This window comes from Hemitrygon akajei, chromosome 16 (genome assembly GCF_048418815.1).
Source record: "Hemitrygon akajei chromosome 16, sHemAka1.3, whole genome shotgun sequence".
Classification (NCBI taxonomy): Eukaryota; Metazoa; Chordata; class Chondrichthyes; order Myliobatiformes; family Dasyatidae; genus Hemitrygon; species Hemitrygon akajei.
This window is the reverse complement of record NC_133139.1, coordinates 57,033,842-57,048,536: the sequence shown is the minus strand read 5'-3', so window position 1 is coordinate 57,048,536 and position 14,695 is coordinate 57,033,842. Positions and strand designations below refer to the sequence as shown.

Here is a 14,695-nt window from a genome sequence, read left to right as displayed (position 1 = left end):
GCATTGTGTCTATGTAGTTTTTATGGGATTTGTGTAGCTGTAGGGGGTGGTGTATATTTATATTGTATGTATGTATACATATACTAATAGCCCATTAATGATTATATGGTGACAATTGTGTTTCAGCTTATCCTAATAATACTCAAGTAAATGTCACAAGCACTGGAAAAGTGAGTATTCAACTGGACATGAGCAAATTGGAAATACAGCTGAGTGAGAATGAATGGTGCAAAGGTAAGAGTGTGTTATGCATTGGGCACTAAACTTTCTCATTGACATTTTCAATCTCTTTTCACTGGAAATTCTGTGGTGTCACAACAGGTAATTGTCATTTGATTAGAGGAATGGGAAATAGATGATGTGAATAGAAAAATAATTTTTGCCAAGGCTGGGAAATCACTGGAGAAGGGGTTGGAACCCAGAAGATGACAAACACAAAAGATTCTGCAGATGCTGTAAATCTAGAACAGCACACATAAAATTTTGGGGGAACTCAGCTGGTCAAGCAGCATCAATGGAAATGAGTAAACAGCTGATGTTTCAGACCGAGACCCTTCATCGGGACTGGTGGCAAGTTTTGACCTGAAATAGCGACGTTTTATTGTCCTCCATAGATGATTGCTGACTTACTGAGTTCCTCCAGCAGTTTGTGTGTATTGCTCAAGGAAAATTCATTTCAGGACAATCACTCAGAATGACAAAACAAGGATGTACAGAGATGATAATTCTCCCCTGCACCCCTTACTGTAGACAGGCCCTTTAATAAACATGCTGCAGAATGATGGTCCATGCTTATGTAAATTGCATGAATAAAGTAAAGATGGTGAATAGGTGCTAGTCATGTTTGTAGGCTGATGCTTTGCATGCATACTTGTCATACATGTGTGGGAGCACACTGGTATTCTTACATTCAGTTCACATATATCATGAAAGTGATTGGATTTCCAATAAAATTAGATAGTGTGGTGCATAAAATATTGAGGTATACTTAGCATTTCACGAGAAAGTTAGTTCCATGCTTTGATGTTCTGAAGGGAAACCTGAACCACATTGGGATGAATGATTCTTATTAGGCAGCAAACTCAGGATGTTTCCCTTTCAAGCATCATATTGAGTGGAGTAGAGCATTCTGTTTTTTGTCTTCACATCATTCCTTATGCCAAGTGCTGTGGTGTGATAAAGAGGAATAGATATAACACATATGTCCCACTATTAAGAAGTATTGTAGTTAAATACATTTTGCATCCATTTCTAGACTTGCCTACAGTACCTTTGTTCCATTCCATTTATCCGTGAAGGAACAGGTAATTTTGGTCCAGCTGGCTCTTGCCCTTTGGGTCCTTGAAGATAAGCTTCATGCTGATTGGATGGATGGAGCTTATAACCTATCGACAAACCAAAATTTTGCCTACTGGAATCCATATGCCACACCATAGAGGCTTTGCACAAATTACACAAAGGCTTACATTAAAGAGATAATGTCAGGCAATTACATTAAAGAGATAATCCAGGCAATTGGGACTTATTCGGGTATGCAACATGGTCAGCATGGACAAGTTGGTCCAAAGGGCTGGCTTCTGTACTATTTACTCTATGTTCTTATCTATGAGCATGGAATATAGGCTAGTATAACATGATGTTAATAAAATCTCTTCTGTCTGCACATGATCCATTGAGACCCTCTGTTGGTCAAGGTTGACCACGGACATTGTGTCCTGGTTGTGTATGTGATATGCAAGCCAGTACACAAACCAGGGATATGGAGAACAAGTTGTTGCACATGCAGCAGAATCCCCCTTTCCACGTAGATGAAGAATCCAAAGGAATGGCAGAGACTGATACAGTTTGGCATCAGTGGCATTGCAGGAATTGCCAGTCAGAGTTTAATTCAATGTAGGACTGCCTTAGGGACTCCAGCTCCAGATTTTTCCTTGGGTTTATACCCGAAGCCTTTCCCATGAGTGGGTATAGTCGCAGTGCAGGGGAGGTTTGAGGTCAGAGTATTTCTTCTTGTTGATGTGTTTCCAACTACAGTTGACAAGCCCCATCTGCCCAAAGCAACTCATTTTAAGGCACCAGAAACCCTCCCTTTCCCCCTTTTCCTGTCAGTAGAAATGATTCTACCAGGAAGCCACATGTGAAGTCCAGGAGCTGGACTTGGTTGTCAGAGGCTATTTGAGATGCACATTAGGAAGAGCATTTAATAGGTAGTGGGAACTTATCTCCAATACTTCCCCCACTATGACAACCTATAGGAACCTGATCCATATCCCTGCATTTTCTATATGTTTATGTGTCTGTCCAACAACCTTTTATCACATCTGCTTCCATTTTCCCAGGTAGAAATGTTGAATATTAACTTTAAGGTGGTGGGGTCCTAAGTTTAAAGGAAGAGTGCAGGACAATTTTTTTTACACAGATAGTGTTGGGTGCCTGGAATGCACTGCTTGGTGTGGTGGAGGAGGAAGATATGATAGTGGCATTCAAGAAACTTTTAGATAGCCACATCAAAAAGCAAGGAATGGAGGAATATAAATTATGTCCAGACAGAAGGGATTAAAAAAAAAATTTGGCATCATGTTCTGCACAGACATTGCTGACCAAGGACCTGTTCCTGTGTTGTACAGTTTATGTTCTCTGTTTTATGTTCAATCTCCAGACAATTTTATTTCATATCAAGAGTTGCTGTTGATACAAAATATCCAAAATTAAAGATTAGAGAGAAGTGAATTATTTCCTCATGTATGCCTACAGCACAAGGACCATACCTTAAAATCAAGACTAGCTTGACCAAGATCAGAGTCAGAAAATAATCCTTTACCAAAAGGGCAGTGGAAATGTATAATGCTCTGCCAGAGCTGCAGAGGGTGGGCAGCATTGAAACAAGGATTCCTAGAATTTGTTAGCCAAGAGGAAAATTAAGCTTATGAGATGTGACTAGGTGAAGATAGGATCCAGATCAGCCATGTGAATGATGAGATAAGGTTCTGGGAGCTGAATTGTTTCCAGTTTCTATCTTTCTTGGGCCTGGATTTTAGTTATTACTGTGATCTTACTTTTCAGGGTTGGCTATAAGGAACCATTAGATACTTAAACATTCTGAAGCTATGTACTGCATTTTCTTTCACTGGTTCAAAGCATGATACAACTTTATCAATTAATGTGAAATGGAAGAATAACCGATATTTTCAAACTCTTTCTATGTGCAGAGAATACAAGTGTTATTTTTGTCAAGTGGAGAAAATGGGGGATCACTAACATATTGTACCAAAACAATGGAACAAGATACACCTTCCCAGTAGCCTCTGAACTGGTGACAGTCAAAATTGCCAATGCATCAGAAAATATTTTTACTCAACCAATCAACATAACTTTCAACAAGGTTGGTTTTTTTTTGTCTAATACAGAGGAAATGTTATTAACTTGACCATGAGAGACCACAGGCTGTTCCAGTGCATGGGCAGTTAGAGAGGGCAATAAATATTGGACAGCAACACTCATATTGAGAAAATGAATGATTATCTTCAAAATGATTTGTGGCATTTAGTAGAGCTGGTGTTAATCTGTGACCTCACCCAATTACTCTGCCTGTAACCAAAATCTCTCTGGTAAACATAATGTAAGGTTATTGAGCGCCCTTAAACTGGGGAACTGTGCTTCTCCACAGCTGATAGAGGAACAAGGGCCAAGAATTCCATGGTTAACCACTCCTCATTTGCCTGTTCTAAACAGAGCAGAAGAGGCTGGGGCATTATGGATGTACAGTGGGAGGGGTGTCACATTAGGAGGGGTGTAGGCCACTTGGACTCTCCAGCTTCTTTCCCAATTTATAAGATCCTTGCTGAGCGGATCCTCTTGTAGCCAAACTCCATTTTCCAATCTATTCACAGTGACTTTTCACCTCTTACTTACCATCTACCACTGCCTTCAAAATACTCAGAAGAACAACAGTACTATGAATAGAGCTATTGACTCTTAGCACCAGCAACACATGTTCAAGCCTGACCTTGGGTGCTGTCTGTGTGGAGATTGCATGCTTCTCCTGCGATCATGTGGATTTCCTATGGGTAACCCTGTTTTCTCCAACATCCCAAATATATGGAGGTTAGAAGTTTGTGTTGTTCGTCCTTCGGAGTCGAAGACGACCACGACTTCTGTCAGGTGGAGGGTTTGTGACTGTGGGTCCGGAGGTGACAGGTGAGGCCAATCCGGGCCCTGAAAGCTTGCCCACATGTGGGATACATGAGGGTAGGTGCTGCAGTGGAAGTGGAGGTAGCTCGAGCCTTGCGCGCAGCGCGTTTCCTCTGAGACTCTACGGTGCGTCTGATTTCTGCTGCATACGCTCCTTTAGTGGTCCTGCTCCACCAGGTTGGGCGGTCCAGAGCAAGTGATTCCCAGCTACTGAGATTGATGTTGAGGTCTTTGAGGGACACTTTGAGGCAGTCTTTGAAACGTTTCTTCTGCCCTCTGACTGAGCGCTTGCCCTGGCTCAGCTCTCCATACAGCAGCTGTTTTAGTAGTCGACTGTCAGACATCCTGATGACATGGCCAGCCCATCTGGCTTGGGCTTTCTGTAGGAGGATGTAGACGCTGTGGGTGCTAGCCCGCTCCAGGACCTCCGTGTCTGGGACTTTGTCCTGCCATCATACGTGGAGAAGTCTGCGGAGGCAGCTCAAGTGGAAGTGGTTGAGCTGTTTAGCGTGTCTGCTGTAGACAGTCCAGGTCTCGCTGGCATAGAGGAGGGTGGTGAGAACCACTGCTCGGTAGACCTTCAGCTTGGTGGTAAGGCTGAGTCCTCTCCGCTCCCATACATTCTCACGGAGTCTCCCAAAGGCGGCACTGGCTTTGGCAATTCTGTTGCTGATCTCTGCATCTATGTTCACCGCTCGTGATAGAGTACTGTCCAGATAACTAAAGCTGTCGACTGCCAGTAGCTTCTGCCCCTTTACTGTGATGTGTGGTTCCTGGTAGGGCTTTCCGGGTGCGGGCTGGTACATAACTTCGGTCTTTTTGGTGCTGATTGTAAGTCCGAAGTTGTCACAGGCTCGTGAGAGGCAGTCCATTTCTCGCTGCATCTTCTGCTCTGTGCTGGCGTTGAGGGTGCAATCATCGGCGAATAAGAGATCTCTGACGACGGTCTCCTTTACCTTTGTAACAGCCTGTAGACGCCAGAGGTTGAATAGCCCACCGCCAGTCCTGTATCTGACATGTATACCATCCTGACAATCGCGGAAGGCATCAGTCAGCATAGCAGAGAAGACCATGCTAAAGAGTGTAGGGGCGAGAACGCATCCTTGCTTCACACCGTTCGTCACTGGGAAGGCTTCTGACTCATCACCATCATCCAAAACTTTCACTATCTTGCCATCGTGGAACTGCCGAACAATCGTGATGAACCTGCTAGGGCAGCCAAACTTCTCCATTATCTTCCATAAGCCATCTCTGCTGACCATATCAAATGCCTTGGTCAGATCGATGAAGGTCATAAAGAGGTCGCTGTGCTGATCTTGACATTTTTCCTGGAGTTGGCATGAAGCAAATATCATGTCGACAGTTCCACGCTCTGCACGGAAGCCACACTGGCTTTCTGGGAGGAGACCTTGCTCAAGATGTTGGAGAAGGCGATTAAGCAGGACGCGAGCCAAGATCTTCCCAGCTATGGACAGGAGGGAGATGCCTCGGTGATTGTCACAAGACTGGCGGTTGCCTTTCCTCTTGTAGATGTGGACTATGCTGGCATCCTTCAACTGTTGCGGGACCATTCCTTCGTTCCACATAGACTGGAAGAGCTCAGTCAGCTTCTGCATCATGAATGGGCCTCCTGCTTTATAGACTTCAGCAGGGATTGCATCTGATCCTGGTGCTTTGCTACAAGAAAGTTGCCTGATGGCTTTTGTGACTTTTTCTTCTGTGGGGAGGTTGTCAAGGTCCAGGTTGATCTCCACCTGAGGTAGGCGAGCAATGGCCTCATCATTGATTTCGGCAGGGCAGTTGAGGACCTGGTTGAAGTGTTCAGCCCATCTCTCCAAAATCTGCTTTTGCTCTGTCAGCAGCCAAATCCCATCTGCACAGAGGAGGGTGGAGGAGCCACTGAGGTCCATACACAGCCTTCAAAGCGTCGTAGAAACACTTGGTGTCGTGACTGTCTGCGTAGCCCTGGATCTCATCGGCCTTATTGCTGAACCAGACATCCTGCATCTCACGGAGTTTCTTCTGCACTTTCCATCTTGCACTGGCGAAGGCATCTATCTTTGCTTGTGATGTGGGATCGTTCTGGTGTGCTCTGAACAGTTGGTGTTTCTCTGACAACAGTGCCTGTATCTCCTCGTCGTTCTCATCGAACCAGTCTTGATGCCTACGGATTGCTGATCCGAGGTGTTCGAGAGCGGTAGAGTAGACTGCATCTCTGAACGCCGTCCACTGCTCTTCAATGCTGGTGTGGTCATCCTGGGGTGTGTCAAGCAGCCTGCTATCTAGGTCTTCACGAAATTCTTCTGCAACTACGCTGCTCTTCAGCTTGGAGACATTGAGCCTCTTTGCAGTCTTCTGACCTTGGGGTCTTCTCACAGGCAGGATGCGAAGTTTAAACTTGGACACTATAAGTCGATAATCCATCCAGCAGACGGCACCACACATGGCCTTTGTCACTCTCACGTCTTGCCAGTCCCTCTTTCTGGTGATGACATAGTCAATCAGATGCCAGTGCCTAGAGCGTGGATGCATCCAAGATGTCTTGTTATGGGTAGAGAGGCGGAATAGGGTGTTGGTGATGACAAGGCCATGCGTAGCGCATGTCTTGAGGAGCAGCAGGCCATTGCTGTTACACTTGCCAATACCATGTCTTCCAAGAATCCCTTCCCAGGTCTGGTAATCTGTCCCCACTCTGGCGTTAAAGACCCCGAGGACAATAAGCTTCTCTGACTGTGGGACTGCTGCTATGAGGGCGTCAAGTTCTTCATAGAACTTATCTTTGATGTCATCTGGGTTGGTCATCGTTGGGGCATATGCGCTGATTAGCGTTGCACTCCTCTTATTGCCAAGTGGGAGCCGAAGCGTCATCAGGCGATCGTTGATGCTCTCTGGAAGCTTGGCAAGTTTACGAGCGAGGTGGGATCGGATGGCAAATCCAACGCCAGCCTCTCGTCGTTCAGTGCTGCTGCGACCACTCCAGAAGAAGGTGTACCCACCACCACGTTCTGTAAACTGGCCCTTGTCTGCTAGGTGTGTTTCGCTGAGTGCTGCAATGTCCGTGTTATAGCAGGCTAGTTCTTTGGTGACCAGTGCTGTTCTTCTTTCTGGTCTGACAGCCTTGGTGATGTCAAGCAAAGTTCGCACGTTCCACGTGCTAAGGTTGAGCACCTTCACTTTCGTCTTCTTTGTAGTTCGACCGCTGAGTGGGATCCCCGCCAGCTGCAGTGTGCTGGCCAGGGTAAGATGAAGCAGGCTATGTTTGATGCACCTTTTCTAACCCCTTCCTCCATAGGGGTGAGCAGAGCGATTCCTAAAGAGGACTGCTCAGACACCCAGGGGGCTGCCGAGTTCCACTGCTGCTTCATTCCAGCGGAGAATGCAGGTTTGTGACTACAGCTTCCAGTGTATCCACACCTGCTGCTTTGCCACTCGCCCATCGCCACAGGACTTGAAGTTTTTTAGCAAAATGGGTTTGGAATCGTGACTTGCGCTTGACTTGGATTAAAGTGAGGGAGAGTTGCGCAAATCGTCAGCCTCACTCTCTTGTCCCGACCTATCTGTATCCAGTTGCAAGACAGAGTCGAGACAGCTGGAGATAAGTCGGGATGCAGTGGATGGCCAGCAGTGTCCTACGTGTCTCACCGTGCCCTGATTGTGCTCCACAACGCTTTGCTGGGTCCGCCTTTCTACTCGTTGGACCGCCAAGTGGTGGTCTCCTCCATGTAGTCCGCCAAATTCAGTCTTTGCATGCGTAGGTAGACAAGCCCTAACTCACCGAGGGTTTGAGGCCCATCAGCTGCCCTCACCAGGTTTTGCCAGCCAGTCGAAGCCGTTGCCCGGGGTGTGGCCGCTGTTGCATGCAAACAGCTACGAGGAACCACTGGTGAGAGCTGAGTGTCAGGTGAGGACCAATGCGGACAAACTACTCAGAAGAGTACGACGTGTTCCCCGTCAGAGGTACTACCTCTCCCTGACACCCCATACACCCCATAGAAGTTTAATTGACCATTGTAAATTGTCTATAGAGTAAAGGTGAGGGATAGAATATGAGGGCAGTTGAAGAGAATGTGGGGAGAATAATAATATAAAAGGATTGATTGGAATAAGTATTTAATGGCTGGTGTAATGATGGGCATCTATTTCTGTATTGTGTTTCTCTTGAATTTCAAAAGACATTTATGGGCCAAATGCAAATAGGGCTAGATTGGATGGAACAAGTTGGGCCAAATGGACTTTTTCTGTGCTGTTTGAATCTACAATTCTGTTTCCATCATTCTTTCAGGAAGAGCAATCCAAAGGATTGGGACTCAGTCAAAGGATAAAGTATCTGTCTTATCCTGGGTCCATTTGAGCCTCTGATTTTTGAGTTTGCTCCCCACTTGGAGAATGGTCTGCACCTTTGTACTTTCTGCTAAAGTGCATGGCCATACATGAGAGGACATTTCCTATAATGGAGGAGTCTAGGACCAGTGAGCTCAGTTTCAGAATACAAGGGCGTCCCTTCAGACTGAAGATGAGGAGAAATTTATTTAGCCAGAAGGTGGTGAATTGGTGGAATTCTTTACCACAGACAGCTGTGGAGTATATTTAAAGTGACGGTGTAGGAAAACTTAATTGGTGGAAATGTTCATAATTCACAACCACCGACAATAAGTTGGGGTCTGACTTGATGATATAATTACGCTAGGATTTTTTAGTGCACTTTTGTGTTTAGGTTTTGGAGTTCAATAAAATATTTTACAGGTTTCATTAAACTTAAAATACCTCACTGTAGCGGTGTGCTACACGCAGCGCAGAAATAATGACACATAGTCGGTGAGCTGCAGTTGCAAAAGAGGTTTATTCAAACTTTGCGGCCTCGCTTTAAAGCCTTCCTGTATGCTGTAGCATATTCACAGTCCCGTCTTGCGTGCAGGCTTTTCCCCTTGCTGGTGAAAAAGGCCTGGCACCCTCTTTGGGACTGGCCTCAATGCCGGCGCGCACCACTTTGTGAGCCGGTTCGAGTGCGCTGGGAAGTGGGTCGCCACATAACCCCACCCCCCCCCCCCCAGAAATGACGATACAACCCCAATGTCCTCAGTCTGGGCCGGACTCTGTTTGGAAGGTCTGCCTCCGTGCTGCGGTGCCTGAATCTCGACCGGCTGTGCCAAGTCCACATGGGCCGGTTTGAGTCGGTCCACCGTGAAAACCTCCTCTTTCCCCCCAATGTCCAGCACGAATGTGGACCCGTTGTTTCTGATCACCGTAAATAGCCCCTCGTAGGGCCGCTGTAGCGGTGCCTGATGTCCGCCCCGTTGTACAAAAGCGAACTTACAGTTTTGCAGATCTGCAGGTCGGGTTCTGTCCATGCTGTGAAGTGGGTATGGGGGCCAGGTTACCGAGCCTTTCATGTAGTCTGCCTAGGACTGGCGCGGGTTCTTCCTCTTGCCCCCTTGGGGCCGGTATGAACTCTCCTGGGACGACCAGGGGTGCGCCGTACACCAACTCGGCCGACGAGGTGTACAGATCCTCCTTGGGCGCCGTGCGGATTACGAGCAGGACCCAGGGAAGCTCGTCCACCCAGTTAGGCCCTTTGAGGCGGGCCATGAGAGCCGACTTCAGGTGACGGTGGAAACGCTCCACTAGTTCGTTCGCCTGTGGGTGGTAGGCAGTTGTGTGGTGCAGCTGTGTCCCCAAAAGGCTGGCCATAGCTGACCACAGGCTGGAGGTGAACTGGGCGCCTCTGTCGGAGGTAATGTGGGCCGGTACACCAAAGCAAGATACCCAGGTTGCAATCAGTGCTCGGGCGCAGGATTCGGAGGTGGTGTCGGTGAGGAGGACCGCCTCTGGCCATCTTGTGAACCGGTCCACAATAGTCAGGAGGTGCCGCGCTCCCCGCGACACTGGCAGGGGGCCCACGATATCCACATTAATGTGGTCGAAACGCCAGCGGGTGAGGTGGAACTGCTGTGGCAGGGCTTTGGCTGCACCTTGGCTGTTTGGCAGTGCATGCACGTTTTGGCCCATGCACTGACCTGCTTGTGGAGTCCATGCCAAACGAACCTGTTGGCTACCATCCGGACGGTTGACCTGATGTATGGGTGTGCTAAGTTGTGAATGGAGTTGAAAATGCGCCGCCGCCAGGCTGCCAGGATGACGGGGCGGGGTTGGCCGGTGGTGACGTCACAGAGTAGGGTCCTCTCACCTGGGCCTACGGGGCCAGAACCAATGGGAAATCCACCAGGACTCTGGTGAAGTTGTTGTCGGACAGCATGATGGAGTCTAGGTGTGGGGCCAGCAACTGGGCTTCACCCAGGGAGATCGTTTGAAAGGTCTCGGCGTGGACCAGTCTCTTCCTTGGCAGGTCGACCAGTAGGCTGTGAGCTCATAAAAAATCCGCCCCCAGGAGCGGTTGGGCTACGACGGCCAGTGTGAAGTCTCACGTGAACCGGCTGGAGCCAAACTGTAGCTGCACCGTACGGGTGCCGTAGGTCCTTACTGTGCTGCCGTTCGCGGCCCTCAGGGTGGGACCTGGTTCTCCGTTGCAGGTGTCGTAACTCGTCGGAGGTAAGACGCTGATCTCGGCTCCGGTGTCGACCAAAAAGCGGCGTCCCAACTGCTTGTCCCAGACATACAGGAGGCTATCCCGATGGCCAGCCGCCGTAGCCATCAGCGGCAGCTGGCCCTGGCGTTTCCCGGGTACTTGCAGGGCGGGCTACAGTGGCAGGCTTCTGCGCCCCACCACTGGTGGTAGTTAGTGGGCTCTGCGGTTGTGCCTGGTCTGGTCTGCTGCTGGGAGCGTGGCCTGGTGATCTGTGCAACGGACGCCCCACTCTCCTTCTTGGCTTTCCACAACACGTCCGCCCGGGCTGCCACCTTCCGGGGGTCGCTGAAATCCACGTCGGACAGCAGCAGGCGTATGTCCTCAGGCAGCTGCTCCAGGAATGCCTGCTCAAACATGAGGCAGGGCTTGTGTCCTCTGGCCAGGGACAGCATCTCGTTCATCAAAGCCGACAGTGGCCTGTCCTCCAAACCATCCAGGTGCAGTAAGCGGGCAGCTCGCTCGTGCCGTGAGAGTCCGAAAGTCCTTATGAGCAGAGCTTTGAATTCTGTGTATTTGCCGTCCTCCAGGGGTGAACTCCTCAACCTGGGCAGCTGTCTCCTGGTCAAGGGAGCCCACCACGTAGTAGTAACGTGTGGCATCCGAGGTTATCTGCCGAATGTGGAATTGGGCTTCTGCTTGCTGGAACCATAGGTGAGGTCACAATGTCCAGAAGCTTGACAGTTTTAACGAAACTGCATGAACAGATGCGACGTCGTTCATCTCCGGTCCAAATATCGTTTAGGCCGTCGGGGTCAACAATTGTAGTGGTGTGCTACACGCAGCGCTGAAATAATGACACGTAGTCGGTGAGCTGCAGTTGCAAAAGAGGTTTATTCAAACTTCGCGGCCTCGCTTTAAAGCCTTCCTGTATGCTGTAGCATATTCACAGTCCCGTCTTGCGTGCAGGCTTTTCCCCTTGCTGGTGAAAAAGGCCTGGCACCCTCTTTGGGACTGGCCTCAATGCCGGCGCGCACCACTTTGTGAGCCGGTTCGAGTGCGCTGGGAAGTGGGTCGCCACATAACCCCACCCCCCCCCCCCCCAGAAATGACGATACAACCCCAATGTCCTCAGTCTGGGCCGGACTCTGTTTGGAAGGTCTGCCTCCGTGCTGCGGTGCCTGAATCTCGACCGGCTGTGCCAAGTCCACATGGGCCGGTTTGAGTCGGTCCACCGTGAAAACCTCCTCTTTCCCCCCAATGTCCAGCACGAATGTGGACCCGTTGTTTCTGATCACCGTAAATAGCCCCTCGTAGGGCCGCTGTAGCGGTGCCTGATGTCCGCCCCGTTGTACAAAAGCGAACTTACAGTTTTGCAGATCTGCAGGTCGGGTTCTGTCCATGCTGTGAAGTGGGTATGGGGGCCAGGTTACCGAGCCTTTCATGTAGTCTGCCTAGGACTGGCGCGGGTTCTTCCTCTTGCCCCCTTGGGGCCGGTATGAACTCTCCTGGGACGACCAGGGGTGCGCCGTACACCAACTCGGCCGACGAGGTGTACAGATCCTCCTTGGGCGCCGTGCGGATTACGAGCAGGACCCAGGGAAGCTCGTCCACCCAGTTAGGCCCTTTGAGGCGGGCCATGAGAGCCGACTTCAGGTGACGGTGGAAACGCTCCACTAGTTCGTTCGCCTGTGGGTGGTAGGCAGTTGTGTGGTGCAGCTGTGTCCCCAAAAGGCTGGCCATAGCTGACCACAGGCTGGAGGTGAACTGGGCGCCTCTGTCGGAGGTAATGTGGGCCGGTACACCAAAGCAAGATACCCAGGTTGCAATCAGTGCTCGGGCGCAGGATTCGGAGGTGGTGTCGGTGAGGAGGACCGCCTCTGGCCATCTTGTGAACCGGTCCACAATAGTCAGGAGGTGCCGCGCTCCCCGCGACACTGGCAGGGGGCCCACGATATCCACATTAATGTGGTCGAAACGCCAGCGGGTGAGGTGGAACTGCTGTGGCAGGGCTTTGGCTGCACCTTGGCTGTTTGGCAGTGCATGCACGTTTTGGCCCATGCACTGACCTGCTTGTGGAGTCCATGCCAAACGAACCTGTTGGCTACCATCCGGACGGTTGACCTGATGTATGGGTGTGCTAAGTTGTGAATGGAGTTGAAAATGCGCCGCCGCCAGGCTGCCAGGATGACGGGGCGGGGTTGGCCGGTGGTGACGTCACAGAGTAGGGTCCTCTCACCTGGGCCTACGGGGCCAGAACCAATGGGAAATCCACCAGGACTCTGGTGAAGTTGTTGTCGGACAGCATGATGGAGTCTAGGTGTGGGGCCAGCAACTGGGCTTCACCCAGGGAGATCGTTTGAAAGGTCTCGGCGTGGACCAGTCTCTTCCTTGGCAGGTCGACCAGTAGGCTGTGAGCTCATAAAAAATCCGCCCCCAGGAGCGGTTGGGCTACGACGGCCAGTGTGAAGTCTCACGTGAACCGGCTGGAGCCAAACTGTAGCTGCACCGTACGGGTGCCGTAGGTCCTTACTGTGCTGCCGTTCGCGGCCCTCAGGGTGGGACCTGGTTCTCCGTTGCAGGTGTCGTAACTCGTCGGAGGTAAGACGCTGATCTCGGCTCCGGTGTCGACCAAAAAGCGGCGTCCCGACTGCTTGTCCCAGACATACAGGAGGCTATCCCGATGGCCAGCCGCCGTAGCCATCAGCGGCAGCTGGCCCTGGCGTTTCCCGGGTACTTGCAGGGCGGGCTACAGTGGCAGGCTTCTGCGCCCCACCACTGGTGGTAGTTAGTGGGCTCTGCGGTTGTGCCTGGTCTGGTCTGCTGCTGGGAGCGTGGCCTGGTGATCTGTGCAACGGACGCCCCACTCTCCTTCTTGGCTTTCCACAACACGTCCGCCCGGGCTGCCACCTTCCGGGGGTCGCTGAAATCCACGTCGGACAGCAGCAGGCGTATGTCCTCAGGCAGCTGCTCCAGGAATGCCTGCTCAAACATGAGGCAGGGCTTGTGTCCTCTGGCCAGGGACAGCATCTCGTTCATCAAAGCCGACAGTGGCCTGTCCTCCAAACCATCCAGGTGCAGTAAGCGGGCAGCTCGCTCGTGCCGTGAGAGTCCGAAAGTCCTTATGAGCAGAGCTTTGAATTCTGTGTATTTGCCGTCCTCCAGGGGTGAACTCCTCAACCTGGGCAGCTGTCTCCTGGTCAAGGGAGCCCACCACGTAGTAGTAACGTGTGGCATCCGAGGTTATCTGCCGAATGTGGAATTGGGCTTCTGCTTGCTGGAACCATAGGTGAGGTCACAATGTCCAGAAGCTTGACAGTTTTAACGAAACTGCATGAACAGATGCGACGTCGTTCATCTCCGGTCCAAATATCGTTTAGGCCGTCGGGGTCAACAATTGTAGTGGTGTGCTACACGCAGCGCTGAAATAATGACACGTAGTCGGTGAGCTGCAGTTGCAAAAGAGGTTTATTCAAACTTCGCGGCCTCGCTTTAAAGCCTTCCTGTTCCCGCCCTCCCCGGGCGGGAATGTTTTCTATTCATATATTCATATTCATATATATATTCATATAATGCATATTCACAGTCCCGTCCCGCGCGTGGGCTTTTCCCCTTGCTGGTGAAGAAGGCCTGGCGCCCTCTTTGGGACTGGCCTCAATTCCGGCACGCGCCGCTTTGTGAGCCGGTTCGAGTGCGCTGGGAAGTGGGTCGTCACATCACTTCATTTTATTTACAAAAACCTGCATTGGTGATCTGATGCTCTCGGACAATTCCAGAGTTATTGAACATGTCGGCCAATGCAGTCACTTAGAAACTGCTGGAGTTTTGGGAGCAAAATGCCATTGCTTGGTTTGTACAAGCTGAGGTCCAGTTTTCTCTGTGAGAAATCTCCACAGATAACATCTATGTGGTAGTGTCACTCAGCGGTTCCATGCCAGTGAGAGTGCTTGAAAACCCACCTGAACACGATAAATACTGATTGCT

At 50.3% G+C, this 14,695-nt stretch overlaps 1 protein-coding gene across 3 annotated transcripts in view; it reads left to right on the top strand.

Annotated features, from left to right (window-relative positions):
• The window catches only part of LOC140740068 (adhesion G protein-coupled receptor E5-like), a 185,028-nt gene that overhangs the window by 70,393 nt on the left and 99,940 nt on the right, over positions 1–14,695 (top strand). For all 3 annotated transcript variants that reach the window (XM_073068932.1, XM_073068930.1, XM_073068931.1), the window contains 2 exons: positions 127–234; positions 3,210–3,382. In XM_073068932.1, coding sequence (XP_072925033.1) covers positions 127–234; positions 3,210–3,382 — 281 coding nt within the window. The remainder of the gene's footprint in view (positions 1–126; positions 235–3,209; positions 3,383–14,695) is intronic.